General features: G+C 36.2%; 1 protein-coding gene across 4 annotated transcripts in view; it reads left to right on the top strand.

Moving 5' to 3' along the window:
• EPHA7 (EPH receptor A7) overlaps positions 1–21,680 on the top strand; it is a 162,355-nt gene that overhangs the window by 104,129 nt on the left and 36,546 nt on the right. For all 4 annotated transcript variants that reach the window (XM_075046633.1, XM_075046635.1, XM_075046632.1 and 1 more), the window contains exons 6-7: positions 16,090–16,214; positions 19,657–19,825. In XM_075046633.1, coding sequence (XP_074902734.1) covers positions 16,090–16,214; positions 19,657–19,825 — 294 coding nt within the window. The remainder of the gene's footprint in view (positions 1–16,089; positions 16,215–19,656; positions 19,826–21,680) is intronic.

The raw sequence follows: 21,680 nt of genomic DNA, 5'->3' as shown, positions 1-21,680 counted from the left end.
TATTTTAAAGTGAATTTACCATTTGCAATTGAAAGGATGAAAGATAATTGTAGGATGTAAAAAAGAACCCAGTTTGGACAATCTCTGTTCAAACATAGTTGTCTCTTAAACAAAACACTCAACACCAGTATATCCCTGTTTCACTTACGTAACTTTTAATCATCTTCTTCATCTGCCATGGGCAAACATCACAGAGAAAAGTCTTCTGTAGTAAGTAAAAGTTTATGTTAGGTAAGTTTCAGTTAAGTTATAGTTAAGTAAAAGTTTTCTGTAGTAATATTAGAGGAGACCTAGAAGTATAATTTCCTGAGGTTGCTCTAAACTGTATGTAAATGTGGGTCGCCTCTCATACCCATCCTTTTAGTGGCTTATCATAGCCTTCCTTGAAATGCCTCTGTTTTGCTATATTTAAGAAGTTTGTCTTTTCCATGCTCTTTGGTTCTTCTACAGTAGAGACACTTAAAGTCTTTGTCCCTTTTTCATATTGTAAATTCTGTGGAATTTAGGTTTCATTAAGCGCTACCATTTTGTTATTCAAACTCTGCAACTTTATTTTAAAACTTTGAGTGCATTTAAGTGCATGAAACATGACATAAATGATAGTTGAGTCAATGCTAGAAACACTTTGTCGTTGTTTGTACTTTTCAATACAGACAAAACAAGAGAAGGTGGAATGAAGACAGGAAGTCTATGGAGAAGAAAATTCAGATCAGTCTCATCAGGCATTCATAGCAAAGATATAATAGGATAACAGATATATGGAAGGAAGGCTGACCTTTCTTCTTCTCTTGTCTGCTTTGTTCTGGAAAGAGAAAGAAAGGCTTGCCCATGTCAACTTCCATGACTGTGGCTCTATCCAGGAAGAGTTGGTGCAGGCCAGGGGACATTTCTGAACCTCAAATTCATAATACCAAATGATTCTCTTCCAAAGTCCTAATTCCTGGCAAAAGGACTTTGCTGTGGAGACAAAGAAAAGAGGGGAGATTTACCCTCAGTCCCAGAATGACTGGGGCAAAGGGTGCTGTTTAAGCAAAAATAGTATTCCTGCAAAACTGCCACTATCTGGCTAACCAGTGACAATCTGGAAATCTGTATCTGGAGCAAGTGGTGGTTGATCCACCTTTCACTCTGCTGATTAATAGCCTAATTAAAAGGGCAGTGTGTTCCATTTGTTATAACCTGAGTGTTGCAGTGCCATGTTAGCGATTAGACTATTCTTCATTTCAGCTTTAAAATAATACCACTGGATTTTTAAAAAACATTAAGTGCTCCTATCTCCATTTTATTTTTATTTGATTTTCTGCCTCTGAGCTTTATTCTTTTAGATGTACCGTTAAAAATTAGTCACCTGTTAATGTGCTGAAGGCTTTAGGTATGTAGATGATTCTTTGAAAAGGACTAAAGAACACCTGCAATGTCTTAAGGTAATAACCGTCAAACTGTCAGAGGCAAAAGTAACAAGCAAAAATATTTGCAACAAAGGAAAGTAGAAGACAGCCGTTGGAAAGAGAAACAAAATATATTTATAAAGCAGGTTTTAAAAGCGGTTAATGCTAAACATGTGATGTTTATGCCAATAGAATGAGTCAGATATGCTTCAAGTGAAATATTGTATTTTGAGCTGCCTAATGTCATCAGCACCTGCAGGGACAGTTTGCTAACTCTCCATGAACACACAGCCAGCTCTTCAAAGTAATTTCCATTATGCAACAGTGGAGCTTTAAAGACATCCTCCCTTATTGATCTTGTTTTTACATGATTCAACTTGTTAAGAACAAGATAAAGTTCCTCTGATAAACATTGATATTCTATAGGTAAGGAGAATTTCTTTAGTCTAACATTTTTATTGTCATTGTTTGTGTCTATGCAGACAGCTTAACCTGCTCTGAGAGTCTGGTAAGTCATTAAAATGGCTTTTTTTTTTTTTTTTAACAGTTAAGCTTCCTTTAAACTCTAGCCAACTGCTTGCATTCCTGACCTTCTGAAAGTACTGAGCCAGTACTCAACACCAGTCATGGCACTTCACTTGCTGTTACACAGTCAGGAATTTTTCCAGGTTTTGCTTTCTTCATGTTAAAGTCAGTGAGGCAGATACAGGCATCTGATTTCTCAAACAGAAGGCACTGATTGAAAAAAACCTCATCCCTTCCCTTCCCTTCCCTTCCCTTCCCTTCCCTCTTCCTTCTTTTGCCATATTCCCTGAGCTATGAACTAGTATGAAAACTAAAGGAAAGGAGCAACCAGGATAGTTTCACGCTAATTGAATCCATCTTGTGCAAAAATGCTGCAGATTTGGATTTTCTTTTTTGATTGGGGGTTTTTTTTTTGGGGGGTGGTGAGGAGTTTTGAGACCTAACTTGTTACTAAATATATATATTAAATATATACACAAATAAAATCTATTCTAATTATTTTAAAATACCATATTGATGATCTCTTATTTTTTAAAATCTGGCAGCAGCTTACCACAGAGTTGAAAAGGGGAGAAGTACATACTTAACACTAGAGTATGTAATCTGGATAGATTTGCTGTACAGTAAAATGTAGGACTTAAGGACAATTTGGGGTGATCCTGTAACTTCAGTCCAAGCTCAGTCACTTAAGACACTGTTAAGTCACTTATATGGCTGTTGTGCTGTAGGTCAGCTGGCTAGCTGTTCGCAAGTCACACCTCACAAACCTGCATTAGTCACAATCCTAATTTATCATGTATATCTACATATCTTTTATGTGTGTTTCACAGAATACAATCTTGTGGAAATTAATTGCAGAAACTCAAAAGTCTATTTGTATCTCAGGGGCGAGAGCGGTTTCTAGGGATCCTGGAGAAAAGTTAGTGACTGCAGCAGAAAGGTGGGTAGGTGGTGCACTCCTTCTGCCAAACTTTGCTTTGTATCACGTATCGACACAGATTTTAAGCTCTGAGTAAGCCATGCTCCTTAAAGGGCATGCCTCTTTTACCTCTTAAAGGGTGGCAGATGCTTCTGAGGTCCCTCAGAGGGAAGTCCTGCCTCCCTAGCTGGGTGCCTGAGCTGCACCAGACAGGGTGTCTCCCCAGAGGCCTTTTGGGGCAGCCCCTTTCCTTGGTTAGATTTCTTCTTGGGAGGGTTTTTCATTAGGCATCTACTGCATAGACTCAAGAGTTTAACTTAGGGAGGCTAGTTCTCACCTATGGGTAATAAATTGATACAAATACCAGAAATTAGCATCTTTGTATTTTTAGCACAGAAAACAAGTATTAGACTAACCATTTCAAACTGAATAATGATAATAAGATAATACAAAAAAACCCCAAACCCTGCGAAAGATGTAGCATGAACAAACAGTCCTACCAGTCAAGTGATGTAGGTTCCATCTCAGGACACACATGGAGCAACAAAAATCTAACTTAAAGGTACACCTAAGACTTGCTTACCGTAAGATCTAAATGATGAGCAGGATCTCTTTCTCCACAAACTGAAAGGACCTTAAGGAGACTAGACTTGTATTTTAATATCTCAGGTGCAATATTAGGTGGGATCAGTCCAGGCAGGTATTGCACACTTGGGAAAAGGGTGAAATTTGTGTTCAGATAAGGAGAATTGTATTTATTGATAAATGGTACACTACCTTAAACATTGCAACGTATGCAGCCCAGTGTATGGTAAATGCTCTTTTAATAAAGATAAGCCTGTTAGGTGCTCCACTCTAAAATCAGTTTGCAGTCATTTCCATTTGAAGGTATCTATCCTATCTAATCTGCACACATACTGCATGTATGAAGTTCTGATTGGTTCCTGTGGGATACGGATGTTATTATAAAAGTGCCATGAGTCTTTATATTATTTGACTTTATATGCGTATTTCATAAACCTTTAATTTAGTTTGGATTAGAGAAATTACAAGGTTAAAAAAAGAAAAAATCTTCAAGGAGAGATTTAAAATAAGACATGCCCTTATCATTGCCAGCTTTATTTTATGACTAATTCAACCACTGTTAGCTAATCAGAACAAAGGGGAAATTTTTTTTGCTTTTTTTTATTATCCTTGAGCATGTGCACAGTATAGCTTTGATTAGTTAAGTAGCTTCTCTACTATTCCACCTTTTTCTGTGGGGCTCACATAAAGAGCTCCAGAAACTCATATCTAGGTAATGAGTAGATTGAGTATTTTTATCATTGAATGATCATGAGAGGAGTTTCTAAGTGTTTTAGCATAGTTATTTTCTAAGGCAGGGTTTTTATATGCACATTTAAGGGAGAGTAATGAACATTCAGTATATTTATTATCAGGGGAAATTCCAGTACCAATAATTTATTTTTTTTTCATTTCATAGAGTAAGCAGTGCTGAGACCATATTCATTAAGGAAAGAAGCTATAGATGTTCATGATTCTGATGTATATCCATCTTAATATGTATATTATAATATATTCATGAGTATAAATAATTACACTGGAGCTTTTTCAAATGAATAAGGCAATAGACTGATATTCAGAGGATATAGTCCTATTTCTGTTTCTGTTTACATACTATGCAACCTTGCACATTCTGGTATTTAATACACTGTTGGTCTAAATGATGTCATATTGTTTGGCTAATCTAAATACGAACCATATTGTATACTCTGCTCACTCATGTAAATTGAGTTGCTCTACTGGTGATGTGCCTTGGAATCACTAAATTTAAGTCTTTTGATGTTGGTGGTGAATACAACTTTTGTGCTATATATACATGTAGGTAGCAATAATTTCTACTGTAGACTTGCAGCCTCTCAAAGAAAAATAGTAATTGAAAAATGATCTATACAGTCAGTGTAGGAAAATAGTAATTTTCTTTAAAACACAGGGTAGTGCTGTGGTTGTGACTCAAGTTTAATTTCTTTTGTGACATGCCAGTTTTACTGTCTTTTTGCTGTATCCTTTATAACCTGGAAGGACTGGTAAGATGTGTAGACACCATTTTTCCATATTTTATTTAACAGGACAGCATGTGTTGCATGCAGGCTGAAAGAGAGAGCAACCCTGCACTCTCCTAATACCTTCACTATGAGTGAGGGAATGGAGAATCAGATCTCAAGTTTATTGTTTAGGATAAATAGAACCATAATAAACAGTTCAAGGATGCTTATGCAATTTTGCTTATTTTTCCAATATATTGAGTAATTCTGCAATAAAACAGAACCAGCTTTGTATCTTTTTTTTTAAGTTTGACCTTTCTGACTAAACGTTGCATGGTTTTCTGTTACTGCAAAGAGCTCCATTTTCATCTCCTTCATTCTGGATATTGATTAAAGTTCAACATCCAGGATGAAAGGAGTCAGTGCAGTCGCTAGTTATTCACATCATTAAAAATTGAAAAAGAATCAGACCCAGAAGCTGTTGTTCTGGTTTTGTTGTTCTGTGCTCTTTTTTTCTTACAAAACTTTCAGTTCACGCTTGAATTCTACTTAGGAATATTTTCTGCATTAAATTGATTCCCTGCAATTGTGAAGTTGAAGTTACGTAAGTAGTTACAATATTTAGCTAGCAGCTTGCTAAAATACCTCTAAGGTCATCAAGAATTAGACTTATGCTATTGTAAGTAGAAACCTGGATCCTACAAGATTTGCATGAGAGGTAAGTCAGAGCAGACTCCAGACTAATTACCTTAAGGTGCTATAAGGATCAAGGAATACACCTCCTTAAATTCACAAGGAAAATTTAGGAGATAGGAAGAAATTCTAGATAGTGTGTGAGGAAGATGGCATCTACGTCATCTAAAAAGTATGTAAATGTTATGTGTCGGGTTTATTTGGTGTACCAGGTCATCCGTTGCTCCTAAAATCAGTGCCTAAATACACTCTGTAGCCACTGGAGAAAGTTTTTCAAAGGCCTTAAAATGAAGATGTTTTCAGATTTATGGGTCTTAGTTTAAACAGGCAGGATCTCTTTCTGGATCTTGCAGTGCACTTACCTCTCTGTCACAAGGAGCAAAGCCATTTGGGGGAGCTTAACCACTTAATTTAGGAGAGCTGTAGTCACCTACAGGGTAGGTGCACCCAGGTGCCTAAGTTAGATTGTCTGGATCCCATCCAGAACTATTTCTGAAATAAAACAGTAAAAACCTATATCTGTAAAATTGGCAAAGAAATTTAATATTTTTGTTAAAAAACATTGTAATCAATTAATGATGTAGCTACATTGCATAATCAGTTGGGGTAATAACATCTTTAATTACTTTACCCTTAGGACCTGATTCTGATCTTAGTTCCATTGGTATAAAGCAAGGATAACTTAGATAAAATCAATGCAGCTAAACTAAAATATAATTGATGAGAGGTCAGAATTGAGCCCTAAATGATATGCTAAAAGTGGAACTAATCAGAAAGCTAAATGGGTTTATAATTTGTGCAACTGACATTTTCATAATCTAAATCTCCAAGAAGTTAACCTTTGGATATAGAACTTGGGTTTCCCTTAAAGCCTCATAGCATTCAGGGAAGTGAAGCCACTAGAAAGTCTGTAAGAAGATGATGATTCTGTACAGCCTTTAAAACCACGTAGTAAATTCTTGCATTAAATGATTGATGTCTTTCCAGTTTAATAAGTTTCTGCATCAGACAAGTCTTTGTGCAAAGTTTTCCAGTGAGCAGAAGCTGGAGAAGCGTTGAACCATAGCATGTTCTCAAATAACAAAAAAAATTCCCCCCAAATCAAAGGTTATTTTAAGCAGTAAGGAGATTTAGAAACCAATGTCTACTCAAAGTGAAGAATATTTAAGGTCTTTTGGAAATTATGTTTAGAGTTTGCTGTTTGTGTTATAGAAGGTAGGGTTACAGTTTTTTAAAAATCATGCCAATTTATCATATATAGTTGCATAAGTCCTAGAAATGTGTTATTCCTGTTACAAGTTTTAATACTGTTAGTTACAAAAAAGAGAAAATGTAAACAAACTGAAGATATTTTCATACAAATTTTGTCTGTTTTATTATTAAGTAAATATGTGCATTGTCTCTAAAGTAATTATTGCTGTTTAATAGGCAGACATTAATTTATATTGTATATTCAAATCAATCAACTAGCTTCACTTTACAAAATACGTTCCCCCTAAGATAAGAGGTTTTCCTTCTGCTTTTGCATGACAGTATTTTTTGAACGGCTCGTGCATACTTCCAAAATTATTTCATTTGGGACAATCAACATTGTATCAAATGGATTTTTTCTCAGTTGTTGGAATGTACATGGATTTTTATACTTCAAGGGGAATTTTGAATATTGTATTTATGTCCGTGGCAGTTCTCCACAGTGGTGACTTCACTCTGGTCAGCGAAACTGCTCCTTCCACAAGCCCTGACCGAGGGAGCCGTAGGGTGCTGCTGTGCCTGACCTTCCTCTCACGGCCATGACTTTCACTCCTGTGCATAGTCACTAACTTCAGGCTTCTTACTTCTGTATTTATCACTGTAGCAGAGATTCCCAGACAGATATTTATCTATCTCCTTAAATTATAGAGATTTAATGCTCTGTGGGAGAAGAAGTACAGGCTCATAACATGAGAAGAAAATACAAGCCATTTTTGCAAGGAATTCTTCCTACGTTCCCTGTGAATACCACCCATGCTGCTTTCAGAGATATGCCTGTCGTTAGCAGTGCCATTATAATGCATTTCACAGGAATTTGGAAGGCTGGAGCAGAAGTTGTACACATTTTAGGAATGTTAGTAGAGTAATATTTTTTTTCCCCACTGAACAATTTGAAAACGTCAGTTTGATCAAACCTCTGGCACAGTGATAATTATTGTTTTGTGCTGACATCTTTATAGAATATTTATATGCTTTTCTGTTAATATTTGATCAACTGTTTTTATTTTTTTGGCATGACACTTTGTTTCCAGATTTTGGTTGGCTATGTCTGAAACAAAATGCTTTGTTATGGGGCTGGAATTCATTCAGTTGTGTCTTGGACATCATATACTAAATAAACATAATCGTACTAGTCCATAGGCCTCCAAAGCCACATTCTATTCACCTCAAACTCTCCAGCAAAAGCAACTTCAGAGAAGTCAAACTAGGGTGGCAATATTAGCTATACAGTAGCAATGAGAATGTATTAAGGGGTTTTGGTTTGGTTTTGTTGGGGTTTTTTTCCCCCATGAGTAGCATCCTTGAAGCTGACATCTTTTTGTGACTGAATAGATGACAGCATGAAATTCAATTACAGCAAACAGTCTCAGTCATTACACCTGTCTGCTTCCAGAGGAAAGTGTTTGTAAATTGTGCTTTATCCTTCCGTTCCCTAAAACCTGTGTCTGTAATTGACACTTGCCAGCAGAGATGACTGGAGACAGAAGGAGAACATAATGTGTCTGAGTAGCCCACCAGGGAAAAGAGTATCCTCATCTTTGGGGAGTTTTGTGGTGTTTTGTTTTCTTTAATGAAGAATAATACCTGTGTGCCAAGGATTTACTGCAAGGCTGGTGGCAGATGTTTCTGCTAAAAAAAAAGAGTTATGAAAGATGAATCGCAAAAGAAGGCAGGACAAAAGAAAAATCTAATTAACATAGAAATATTTCTTCTGCAAAGGAAAACAAATGCTTCAGGAGAACAAAAGCCCCTCTCTGTTATTTGTAAGGCTGGTTTGTTACTCTAACACATTTGTAATAATCAGGTTTGTGCCTGACATGTCAAAACTTATTCGCAAAGCAAGAGTTGTGGATACCTTGGGAGTCGATGTTGTCACTTGTTACGCAACTCAGCATCCGTTCAGCACTGATTGATGCCCAAGTCACCAGTTTTGGAAGAAATGGGATACAGACATGACAATAATATTTGTACCAAATGTCAGGCAGGAGAAACAGAGGAGTTCATAGAATGGGTCTAGATGTAGACTCTGACCAGAAAAAAAACCCAAAACGTGATAGACAAACTGTCAGCCCTGATCTTTGTAAACTGTTTAATTTCTTTCTGGTAAGTTCTTTTTCTCTCTTTTTATTCATTTCCCTCCCCAGAATTTTGCGAGAGTAGACAACACATAAAATTCCAGCTGGTGAGTTTTGAGCTTGGTGAAGGAATTACCGAACCATTAACTATTTTAAATGCATCAGATAAAGAACAGATAGGGACAAGTAGTAAATGACTACATATTTGGTAAGAACACTATTTGAGCGTAAACTTTCTTCAAACTTTGCTAATAATATTGGGGGAGATTGGAATGTATTTATTGTTTTCCCCCATTTTTTGACTTACATTTATTAATTGATTTGCAAAAGTATTCAGGTAACTACTGCTTCTGATCCTCTCTGTAAATCAGCAGGTAATTTGAGAGTTTCTCAAGCACAAAAGCAATGGCAAAAAATGTAATGGAGTAACGCAGTCCAGTATGACTTAACTTCATTGCCTGTTACATGTACTCAGGACATCCCCAAGTGGCCCGGAGAGCTGTGTGTACCTCTGCTCGTGGCTTACAGAGCATTGTAAGCACACTGTGTTATATTTATGAGCCGGAAAGTAAAGTATGTCAGAGAGGAAGTTAAAATGGCTTCTCTGTAGGATATTGTTAGTGTAAAATATCTGATTTATTTGGGTCTCTTTTTGAATGCTGCAGCTTGTAAACACAGTGGGGAATTTCTCTGTCATTGATCCAAAGCAATGGGTACTAATGGCATAATACAGTGGTACTCAATAACCTTTTATCATGGGCTGCTTTGTCATGTGGAGACTTAACTGAGGGGAGAGAAATACACTGTAACAAAAAAGAAAATCTTAGGAATTTCCTTCTATCCATTTACTAATGTTCAGTTTAAGAGCTATCGTATTCTTTTCTGTTATCTTTTTTGCATGAACTGTCATATAAAATGCCATGAAAATTATTGTACATATTAGCGTAAACATGAAGAGAAATGTAAGCATTTTTTCCCAAGCGTTCAAAGGACAAGCTGTGGCAGCTTTCTATCATGGCTTGAGTAGCACGACCGTATTATGGTGCTCTGAAATTTGTAATAATTTTAATATTATAATAAATAGAATAAACAATTGATAGAGATACATTTACATATATATAACTTTATATGTAATTCTTTTTCACACAAAGCCTTTGTATCCTTATAGGAAACAGAACAAACAAGTAAGGAACATATCTACACAGTAAAGTCTTCAAATTTGCCCCATACCTACAAACCCTTGTCAGACAGCCCCTCAGAAGCGAGCGAGGGCGGGTACGCTGAGGCGCGCTGCGTCAGACCAGCAGAAAACCCCGTGTGGGGCCACACGCTTACCCCAGGCCCCTCACAGCGGCAGCTGCAATTCCTCAGGGTGGATAATCTGTTTGCCTACCACTCTTATTTAGTAATTTCGGCAATTCCGATGCCGAAGTTTCCCCTCAGAGCAAGCCAGAGCATGGTGGGAGGCCAGGTTATGACTTCATTTACATGCTCTCTCTTGGGAGCAAATTAGTACGCAATCCAGTGCAGAAGGGTGCCATTTGGGTAATCTTGGGGCAGGACTGTTAATAGAATATAGGGAGTTTTGTATTCTCTTCCTGAACAACCGTTTAAGAGCTAACAACAGTATATTTTCTGCTACTATTTTCATATATACATGGGTTCATTTTGCATTTGTTGTTGGTAAGACGCCAGATTCCAGTCGCACTTAAAATAGATGTAGAGTCAAAGCAACTCTGTTATCTAAAGATTTCTGCCAAGAAAGGAGACAGCAAAGACATTTTAAAAAGAAATAATAGAGTAGGTTATAACCACTGGGATGCCAATATCTCTGTTTTTCCATGGTTTGCGCCTGTTAGCAATGTCCCCTTCAGGCTGAATACTCGAAACAGCCCCCAACTGCTGTAGAACACTGTTGTAGAAAAATGGTATTAATGCTTCATGTAATGTAAAACTTACATTGGGCCCTAAGATACAGTTTTACAGGGATGTAAAAATTGATGTCTTTGCTGCTGTATGAAAAGCCAGTGGTTTTGAGCAATTGCTGCATATCTTCATAGTATGAAAAGGAAAGAGGCCAAAAGCCAAGAGTTTTTGTCCTTTGGGAAGGGCTGTAAGGGTCCCGTGCTATGAAAATGAAAGTGTTACTGTTGATTTCAGCAAGTAAAGACGAAGCTCAGATATCCTTAAGCACATCATTGCTATTATAAGATAAAGAAAAACAAAAAAATGGTTAAGGAAGTCTGATAGCCCATTCATTCATTAGTCTTTGTATAACAAATCATGAAGCTGGAGTTGCAAACGTGGATTTGGTAGCATTTGTTAATATAGGGTTTGGTCTTGCACTGGGACCATTTACTCATGTTCATTTGTGAAACTGCATGAAGTGGGACTACAGAATTGAAACCCTTACTTCTGAGGATTTTTAATAGTCTGTTTTATACACGTGAACTACTAAACACCCGGGATGCTGCTTCTAGAAACACTTTTTAAAAAGTATCAAATTAAAAGTCTTCATGACTGATACTGTTGATGGAATTGAGACACATTCAAGATGCAGAATTTTAGGAAATCTCAAAGAAATGGCTAGGCATGTTTCTTTTGCCGAGTTATGTTTTTTCAGTAGAAAGGTGTTACAGCTGATTTTTTGCTAGCAATTCGTGCATTATGCCTAGTTCCTCTTATATGTGAAAGTCCAGCTTCACCTGTTTTCATTTTTCAGTTTTTATTGTTTTGGTTTAGTATTTTGTATGGGGGTTTTGGAGGTTTTTTCTGATACAAAGTGCAAAAGATTTAATTTTGCATCTCACTTTGTCTTTTGGAAAGTGTACACTGTGGATCAAGGGAAATGTTAGGCATGAGAACCAGAGAGTAGCTAAGGATAGAGATTAAAGGCATGAGCAATATTATATTATAATATTTTCAGAGGAGTCTGGACTAAAAGCGATGCTTTCCAAAACAATCACCACAGTTTTCTATACCTAAATATTTGCACATATTAATAATATACCATATGCTTGGCTTAGCAGTATGGATGTAACACATCAGTCTACCAGATGCAGTATTCTCTCTGGAACAGAATATTTTGCTGGAATATCCTGCTCTTTTTGACACCTCAGTTTTAACTTTTTCTATAACTTGATCTGAAAATGATGACCAGCTTGAAATCTATATAACTTGAAGGCTTTATCAGTAAAGCCCAGCAGAGTTATATTTCTCTGTGGCTGTGATGTTGAAACCTGGTGAAAATCAATTTTTCCTTTTGCTGAATGGTATATTTGAAGCATTTAAAAAAGGTGAATGAGTGTGCTGAGGGCCTGTCATTCTCGAAGTACTTTCTTATGCAGCATGTGTAGGTACATCTGCCTGTTAGCCCTGAGAGGCTGTGTGTGTTTGATGCATTGGATGTTGTGTCAGCAGGAAGGAGAAAAAGAAGAGATGAAGTATATCAGAAAGAAAGTTGATAGCAAATGGTGTTTTGAACAGCCTGTATCCCCCAGTGTAATATATTATGGAAATAATGATTTTGGCAAGTGATGCTTCTTTGTAACCTGAAGTGATACAGCAGGGATTATGCATGCTCAAGTCATTCAGGACTGGGTACTTAGTTGTCTAGAAATGCTGTTAAGAAGTGTCTTTATCATGAACAACTTCGCTATGGATGCAGTGGCAAGAACTAGACTACTAAAAGAAAAAAATACCTGAAATAGTTATGGGGTATTATTATTATTATTATTATTATTATTATTATTATTATTATTATTATTACATTGATTTAGCTAGCAATGGGAACAAAAATGGTATTTTTAATTCTGGCTTTTGTGTGTGTGTGTGATTTAATACCATATTTTATCTTGTATTTAGGGATGAATTGTATGTTTTAACTCATTTTAAAGCTTCCTCAAACATAGTTGTTTCAAAACCATAAATAGGTTCTTAATTAATTAACATGGATAGGCAAAGAGAAGTGGGCTAAAGGTTTAAAAGGAAGTGTGAGGAAGCCAGAACAAATAAAACATGAATACATAACAGTCTGTAAGAAAAGCACAGTGAGAATACGGAGGAAATTATTATACTAGAATAAAGAACAAAATGCTTCTGACCTGTATACCCTCATTAAGCACAGATCAAGAAATGCAACCCAAAAGGCAGGATAAAGATAGCATATACATCTAGCCTCTCACATCAATAGATTGGCTTACGTGATTGCTCTAGTTCACAGATTTTCTTGCAGTAACAACAGAGTGGTGTACCTTGCCAGAGGAGGAAACTCTGGCTTCCACCAATTTGATGATTCCCTTCTTCCCCCAACAAATGTGGGGACACAAAATAAACTTATGTAACTTACTGGATTTTAGGACTATCATGTGTTATGAGAATTATATACGACATCATTGTCTTCAGAGCTACCAACATATACAGTCTGCAGGGTTGGACTTTCTCTTCTTCCTCATGTGGTTCTTCCACCAATGAAAAGTAGCACGTTTTTAGTTGGGGGAGGGGGGGAGCCAAAACACAATGAAAAAAAAACCCCAAACCAAAACCAGCTTTTAATCTGACCATTCTTGAATGAAAAGAATATTAATTGACAAGAAATATATTTTAGAGTGCATTTATGTAAGAGTTTTGAATGCTGTCTTGCAATGTTGATAAATCACTGAGATTTTGTTTTGAATGGAAATTCCTTGAGAATGGAATATGCCTGTTTGTGGTATACTTTGTACAGATGTTAAGTAGGAATCTCACATAGTATATTTAATTTCATGATTAAAATCTTCCCCCTTCTGTGTTCCTCCTTCTCTGCATTGCTATTGCTTCCCCACATATGCAGAGTTAACTAATACCAGAGGATGTGAGTTCATTTTGCTTCACTGCTTTAAAAAAATGAATGCTATGACCAACAGAATGCAAAAATTTGATAAGCTAAAACAAAAGGCAGCAAATGTTGAGAACAAACTCCAGTGACCTAGGTAATATAAAATTGTTTCATGATAAGTATGAACATTAACAATTTTAGACATCTAAAAATGTAAAATAAGCAATTTGAAAACATTTATCTGGATGAGATAGAACATTATACATGAAATATAATGACCTCGCTGAAATTCAGCCAGGATGCTGTGGTACTCATTTAGACAAAGAAGACAACTAGTTAATCACGGCAAAGAAAACTAGACAGAGTAAATTAGTTTGCTGCATTCCAGACTCTTAGCTACAAAAAAGAATATATCTCACTAATTAGAGAGTGAAAATGCTCTAAGCTTTTAGAAAGAGAATGCAAGAAGAGTGAAAGACAGTGATCCTGGCTTTGGAATGGTGTATCAACCCATGGTGTTTGCATGATACAATTTTATGATTTTATCAGCTAGGCAGCCTACATTAAGAGGTCTTCAACTTTGATTATATTGGTTATATACAACATAATAGTTCATGATGAAGATTATCATGCAGGGCTTCAATCCTTAATTTTCATGGATTCTTGGAGCCTCTAATGAAATGTAAATAAATTTAATTTAAAAACCTACATGAATATACATGTTACAATAAAAAAGGCTAGAAACTTCACAATTAAAATAAGAAGTTAACAATGAAATTTTAAGGTTTTTAGATGATTATTGTCTTGATTGTGCTGTAGATATTTTTACTTTATCATTAGAATTTTATCCTTAATGCTACAGGAGAGCACATTCTAGATGTTTTATTTCTATGATCTTTAAATTAAATAAAGTGAAGTTCACCTGCTTATTGCATGGGATAAGAATGTGGTTTTATCTGAAGACTGTACATCATTTTACATAGTGAAAGCTTCATATACAGTTCTGAAATAAGATTGTTCTTTTTTTTTACCTAGAAAAAGATTTAAAATTTTCAGAATTTTTGTTCAAACAAACAAGCATAGAATCAGTACTAGATTCTATACTTGAAAAAGATATAAATAAATTTATCTCAAGTTTTAATTTCCTTTCCTGTGTCTGAATCTGCTCTCCAAATATGACCCAGTTCCTGTACACATAAATGTCATTTTGCTTTTAACTGCAGGGGGCTGAGGATCAGGTCCTTTCTTTATTTATCTTTTGCATGAGCAGCATTACACCCTTCAGTTATTTCCATTGAATTGAAAGAGAACAAAATTGAGTTCTGCATGGTTCCAATGCCATAGTTGTTTTTTAAAGAGCTATGGTTTTACAGGACTTCTGTGCTACATTCCTATAGGCAGTATGTATGTTTGAGGAAAAGTGTGATGTTTGGCCTCCTTTGGAACTGCACATCAGCAGTCTTTCTCTTTTGTAAACATGAGATAAGCTGATAAAGCAAGTTACTTTTTCAGTGTCTCATATTTTATTACATTCTCTCTTAAACATTTTTAAATAAGAGTCAATGGCTCTATAATGCTTGTACATTGTTGGGTTGGGTTTTTTTTATTTCAAAAGGTGCTTGTTTGTGGGTGATGTTTATTAGGAAAATCTGTGTGTACGTGTGCATACATGCAAGTGTGCATGTATGTACGTCTCTGTAGAGCGAGGAGGAGGAAGACAGTGTCCCCTGTATTTCATAAGATCTACTTCTTAAATTGTCTCACACTTTACAAAAAATGCCAAGACCAAATATGGAAAGTTCAGCTCTAGAGAACGAATATCCTGGAAAGGTTTCAACTACTGAAAAAGAGGGGGTTTAGTCTCTTAACAAAGCTGTTTTCATCACCCAGTCATGTCGTAATCAGATAGTGTGACAGATTATTTTTTAAGCAGAATTGGAATCAGTTATAGGAAATCAGCCTAAAATGTGATTTTGTTTCTAAAACATTATTTTTCTTTTTATGCGCATTTCAGAAACATGTGCAATAAATATTTAGACTCTTAATTTACTACACATCAATCTAAAAATCTACTTTGCTATCTTAATCAGAATTAATTTGCTTAATTGTTATTCCTATCCCATCAATCTCAGTTTTGCACTAACTTGAACAATGCCACTTTTTGCTGTTTGCACTTTAATTCGATTTCCATTCTAAGTTTATGAACAGTAATAGGGTCCTGCTTGAATATTCATTAACTTTGAATTGTGAGCTATGAAAAGGTGCTTTCTTTTACCTTAATGAAAGTGGCTCAGCATGGGGTGGATCAGTAATGACATTTGATTTTAGGCATCCAACAAATTTGCTTTTTATTTATTGACACATCTTGTCCAAACAGCTCCCTCGCAAGTTAGTGGAGTAATGAAAGAGAGAGTGCTGCAGAGGAGCGTGGAGCTTTCCTGGCAGGAACCAGAACATCCCAACGGAGTCATTACTGAATATGAAATCAAGTATTATGAGAAAGTAAGTGCTAAGATTATCTGTAATGTTCAACAATGTTCTGTTTGCTTCATGTTCGCTTGCTGTGTTGTGGAACAATGTTAACGCCATCAGCTATCAACTATCCTGTCTCTTCAAAGTCACAGTGATTTTGCTCATTTTTAATAACTAGCAAATCACTGCAATTATTATTGCTATCCTATGTCTCATATATTGTATTTTGGTATTCTAAAAATGAAATATCCGCTTTAAATCTGCCTTTTTTTCCACTTTTTTTTTTTTATTGTTAAGTTGGACTTGGATGTTTTACCATGATAGTTGTCATTTTCCTGTCTCTTCTACATTGTGTTTAAAGCTTGTTTCATTTCCTTCGGTGTCACTGTAATTCCAGTCTTGAGATGATATATCAAATAATACAACTTTTGACTGCATTTGGTATTTCCGTATGAGCTGGCCAGCTTCAACTCGATGTCTGAAAACTTCCCAAGCACTTCCTACAGTTTCAGCTGATAAATATTCCTTATTTGTCCTTTTAAAAAGTCCCAGCATTGTGGAATTTATTTTTCACTTGTTCTCTCAACACAATAATGAATTGAGGGCTGCTTTTCAATAGTAGATGAAGTGATCTCTGTTTCTGGTAGAGTGAAATTGCAGTCTTATTGATGTCAGTCCGAGTTTTGCCATTCATTTCAGCGTGTCTAGGCCCACATTCATGATAACTTTGAAGTACTCCAGAATAAAAAAATTCTGACAAGCATATAAGTAGGGCCACATGCAACCGTAAGCTGGATGAAAGCAGAGTGAAGGCAGGTTGTGCAGCTATATATTTGTCATGGGACTCAGACCAAGTGTGACTCCTCCAGATTCCCTGGGAAATTTACTGCAACACGTAACATATTCCTAATTTTTATAAAACATGCTGGGAGAAAAAAGAAAGAATTAAAATGCAAAGAAATGAACAAAGGAGCTCCTTTGTGATCACTTGTGAAGACATTTCATCTCTGCAAACAAGGTAATAGTACCTCTGTATCAAAAAGAGCATGTCAGCTTATTGGGTAGCATAGAATTAGGTAAATTCAGACCAGATTGGATATAATATCAAGTGTCACATCTAATTTTCAGTGCTGAATTACACAAATATACTTACCAAAAGATCTTTATATGATCTGGGAAGGGTATAACATGTTTATTTGTTGATGCTAGCTCCCAGTTTAAGTTGTTCACTTTAGTGACATAATAAAATTTACCAGATATGTACAGATAGCTAAACAATTTTTTAAAGATATTTTACTAATTTTAGCAGGTAATTTTTATTCCCCAAGCATATCTGTGTGCGCACACACACAAATAAAGCCCATACATTAAAAAAAAAAAAAAAAAAGCTTACGTATTCACCAAAGGCAAAACTGTTCACTGCACAAAAAAAAAACCTTAAAAAAACAAATTACAAATTAAAACTTGGGTTTTAATCTGCAGAGTAGTTTCTAACCTGTTAAAATAAACTAATTTATTTAAATAGGTAGTGGAAAATGACAGAAAAATGATCAAGATACTAGACTTTTCATATAATGATAGCTTTTAGAATGTGGCTTTTATTATTTTCCCTATATATTCATGTTACTTTAAATAAGCACCAGAATTTAATTGCCAGTTTCCTATGTTTGCAAAGACAAGAACTGATGTTAAAGGTCTTTAGTAAAGGAGGGAAACCTACCAGTATTATACTTATTAGTGTGAAATGAATAAGAGAGAGTAAGCAGCTCATCCTACGAACAGTCACAGATAAACTGGACTATATACCTTTAATTCAGTGAGACAATATTAACACAAATGCTCAAATGCTTGTCTTCCTTCCAAAATAATGCAGTTCAGCTTGAGAAGTACTTCATAAGCTTCTTGCTCAGAACAACAGAGGCAGTTTAAGTTTTGTTCCATTAGTTTAAAAGAAAAAAAAAAGATCTAAACTTTCAGCTCTTTTCAGAGCCAAATTGAATCAAACATTTTTGTGGTTCTGAAATATTCTGATAAGTGTTTTTTTTCACCTCTCACTTCTGGCTAGAGCTGGAATGGAAACTGCCTGAAATCTCCCAAGTAAGCCTGTCCTGTGAGATTTCTGGTGCAGGTTATTTTAATTTCTTTGTTACTTACTTATTTTGAATACAAGAACTGTTGGCAATTCAAATAAGCCTCATTTATGCATCAAAACCCAAACTCTGAAATTCCACTGTGGCTTACAGTCCCGAACCTGACTGTTTATGTTTCTTTACACTTGTTTCTCATCTCCCAAGCATTCCTGTTCTTTCTCACATACCAACATACATTCCACCATGGTCCTCACTTACAGATGATTTAAACCCTCTTGGAGAAGATATGAAAAATTGTTGCTAGCCGAGCCAGCGGGCTTGCTTAAATGACAGACTGGGCAAGACCCAGGAGAAGTGATTACTGAATCTCAGAAAAGAAATCATGTATGTTGTATTTAACCCTCTGTCTCAGCAAAAAGCCTTTGCTGCTTTACTGACTGCAAGGGGGAAGTTCTCCATCATTTTTAGCTGGTGAAATACTATTGAAATGAGTTACAGATTTATTCCTTCCCTCTGTATCCGTCTCATTAGCGCTGCCTCATACGGCTCATGCTTCTCTGGTCATGTGGTGCGTTCAGATGGTTGGTTAATTCATCTCTTCTGCCCTTCAAATCAGGGTTGCATCTGCCACTGAAAATCAACAGGGCTGCACATATCTATGCTGAAAGATAATCTGGATCAGTAAATGTGATGAATAAGTAGAGCTTTTTGAATACTGTAATGATCTGTGATACAGCTTTTGTGGTGGTTGAAAGTGAGTTATTACTCATAGGGTTTGTAATCTTACAGCTTCAAATTTGAGAGGTGTCATACTGAGCTTCTTTCCCTGGGTTCTTCTTGATGTCATAGAGTCAAAACCTGAGAAAAGACTAAAAGCTGGAGATAAAATGCTAAGTGAAAACTGAGTTAAGGACCTCGGAATTTGGTGCAAAATCCAGCCAGTTATACATTGGTAGTACTGGAATTTTTAAAGGTATTGGAAGGTAAAAAGGAATGGTGTTCTTACCATGAAAGAACAGATTTCCCTGTCCTTGAACTGTTCAGACCCCACAGATCCACCTGGAAAGCTGCGGTCAAGCTATTTTCTCATCAAAATTTCATAAAATGTAATCAAAGCCAAAGAAGCAATCATTTTATGTCTGGATGTTTTATGAGTAACAACATGAGCATCCCATTTGAATTTTATGTTTCACTTAGAGCTCCTCATTGCATTGACAGTGTTTTGTAGTACTCCACAGAGTATGCTTTATTTTTTATGTTAGGGAAAAAAGCATTCGACAAATTGAAATAAACTACCCAGGCTGGCAGTCAATTGCTGATGTGCAACTATGATAAAATCTGACCTGTAAATGTCATTTAATCTTTCGTCTTATTGTTTTCAGGATCAAAGGGAGAGGACCTATTCAACAGTGAAAACCAAGTCCACTTCAGCTTCCATTAATAACCTAAAGCCAGGAACAGTGTATGTTTTCCAGATTCGTGCTTTTACTGCTGCTGGTTATGGAAATTACAGCCCCAGACTGGATGTTGCCACACTAGAAGAAGCCACAGGTAAACAATTAGATTTACACTAAATTAATACTCTCAATAGAAGTAGTAAGTAAAGCAAGAAAGGAAAGACTCATAGGTAATATTATTAAAACTAGAAAGAATGAAGCTCTACATGAAGGTGGATTTTTGTCACTGTATTTTGAAGGATGAGCTTCAATTAGTTGTTTTACCATAGAGCTACAAATTACACTTTTATAATTAGCTGGAGAAGATTTGTAACATATCAGGTTCTTCTCCTCTGATGTCCTTCTAACGCAAAGAAAAATAGGTTTTTTTCATTCAAATACAAACCTCTTGCCCCCTCCAAGAGAAGTGAGTAGTGATGAGCTGAGTAACTCTACTAGATTCTTCTGTAACTGGGGAGAGGAAGGAAGAGGAGATTTCAGCCCACAGAGGGTTCTCCAGGTCATTTTTTCCCTGTTCGATTTCCTGAGAAAACTCTTTATAATTTGGTTTATGTGTGTGTCTTGGTTAAGCTGTATAACCATCTTCAGTGTCTTTTGAGTTCTTTGGCTAGTTTCAACTTGATTTAGTAAAGAAACAGAGGTCTCAAAGACACTAGGTTTCTTCAAGGCTCATGTACTAAGTTTTAAGCTGTGTAAAGAAAAAACAACCTCTCAAAAACACTCACAAAGAAACTGCGAAGCTGAAGTACAAGATCTCTCAGTAGAGTACACCAGAGAATCTGGCTGTGACATCCCAGCAGAGGGATAACATTTTGGGAGAGCTTGATCTTTCCTTGATGCTGAAACCAATCTTGTGCCCTTATTTGTCTAAAAATCACACTGATGCCTTTTTTCCTCGGCAATGTAGATATGTGCGTGCATGCTTAGAGAAAATCTTTCACGTTTTGGGTCTTCAGAAAGAAATTCTTCCATCACTGAGACCTGGCAGCCGTGAGCCCGTTCACGGGAACTGCCTGTGTCCCTGGCAGCTTCACCACTCTGTCGCAGACCCAAATTTGGTGACTCTATTTTGGGTCATTTGCTTCAGGTCGACCTGCCTGACAGCAGGTCAGCCAGATTTGGAGCTGAGAATACATAGCCTACAGGTTCAAAGGGTATGGATGCCATCTCTGCTCACTGCACTCTCTGCAGCCTGTCTTCTAAAGGTGCAGACACACACTATTGCATCTTATTAATTGCAGCCAGGTGTCACCTGAAGAATTTGTGGGTATTCTTAAAACACAGTAGTTAGGTCTTGATTCCACCTTGGTTCCACAAAGAATATGAGAACTATCAGTAATGAATAATACCACATATCTAATAGACATAATTGAAATAGTAATTATCATAATAACAGTAATAAACTGTCATTACTAATGTTATTAGCTCTGTGTCTGGTAGCATACTTTCCATCCATAGAGTTCTGCTTTAGAAAGAGTCAGTAGCACAATGCCCATTTTGCAGAATGGGAGCCTGAGGTACAGCCAGAAGTAATTTCTTATTTTGAGTAGATTTCTGGAAAACAAATTAAAAGTCTGTCATAAGTTTCTGCTAATTAGCTAATTTATTGTCCATAGTGGTTTAAATTTAGTAGAACAAAATGTTTCCCCAGTATTTCCTTAATTACCTGAGTAATTTTTATCTACTGAATGTAAGCATACTGGTAGCTGCAAAGATTAGCAAAGGCAATTTCAGAGGTGAACAGTCTTGACTGGAGTTTGGTCAACATATGGAAGATTAGGAAATCCTAGAATAAATGCATCACTGACCGCGCTCATGTACCCTCTGACTCAGGTGATGAAAAACTGCAAATAAACCAGCAACGTACTTGGCCAGTATGCACAGCAGATTTTTCTCTTGTCACAGGCCAGCTTTGTGTTTTGACATGCCGTGTAAAATGTTCTGTGCTT

Source organism: Buteo buteo, chromosome 15 (genome assembly GCF_964188355.1).
Source record: "Buteo buteo chromosome 15, bButBut1.hap1.1, whole genome shotgun sequence".
Classification (NCBI taxonomy): domain Eukaryota; kingdom Metazoa; phylum Chordata; class Aves; order Accipitriformes; family Accipitridae; genus Buteo; species Buteo buteo.
This window is presented reverse-complemented; position numbering and strand designations above follow the sequence as displayed.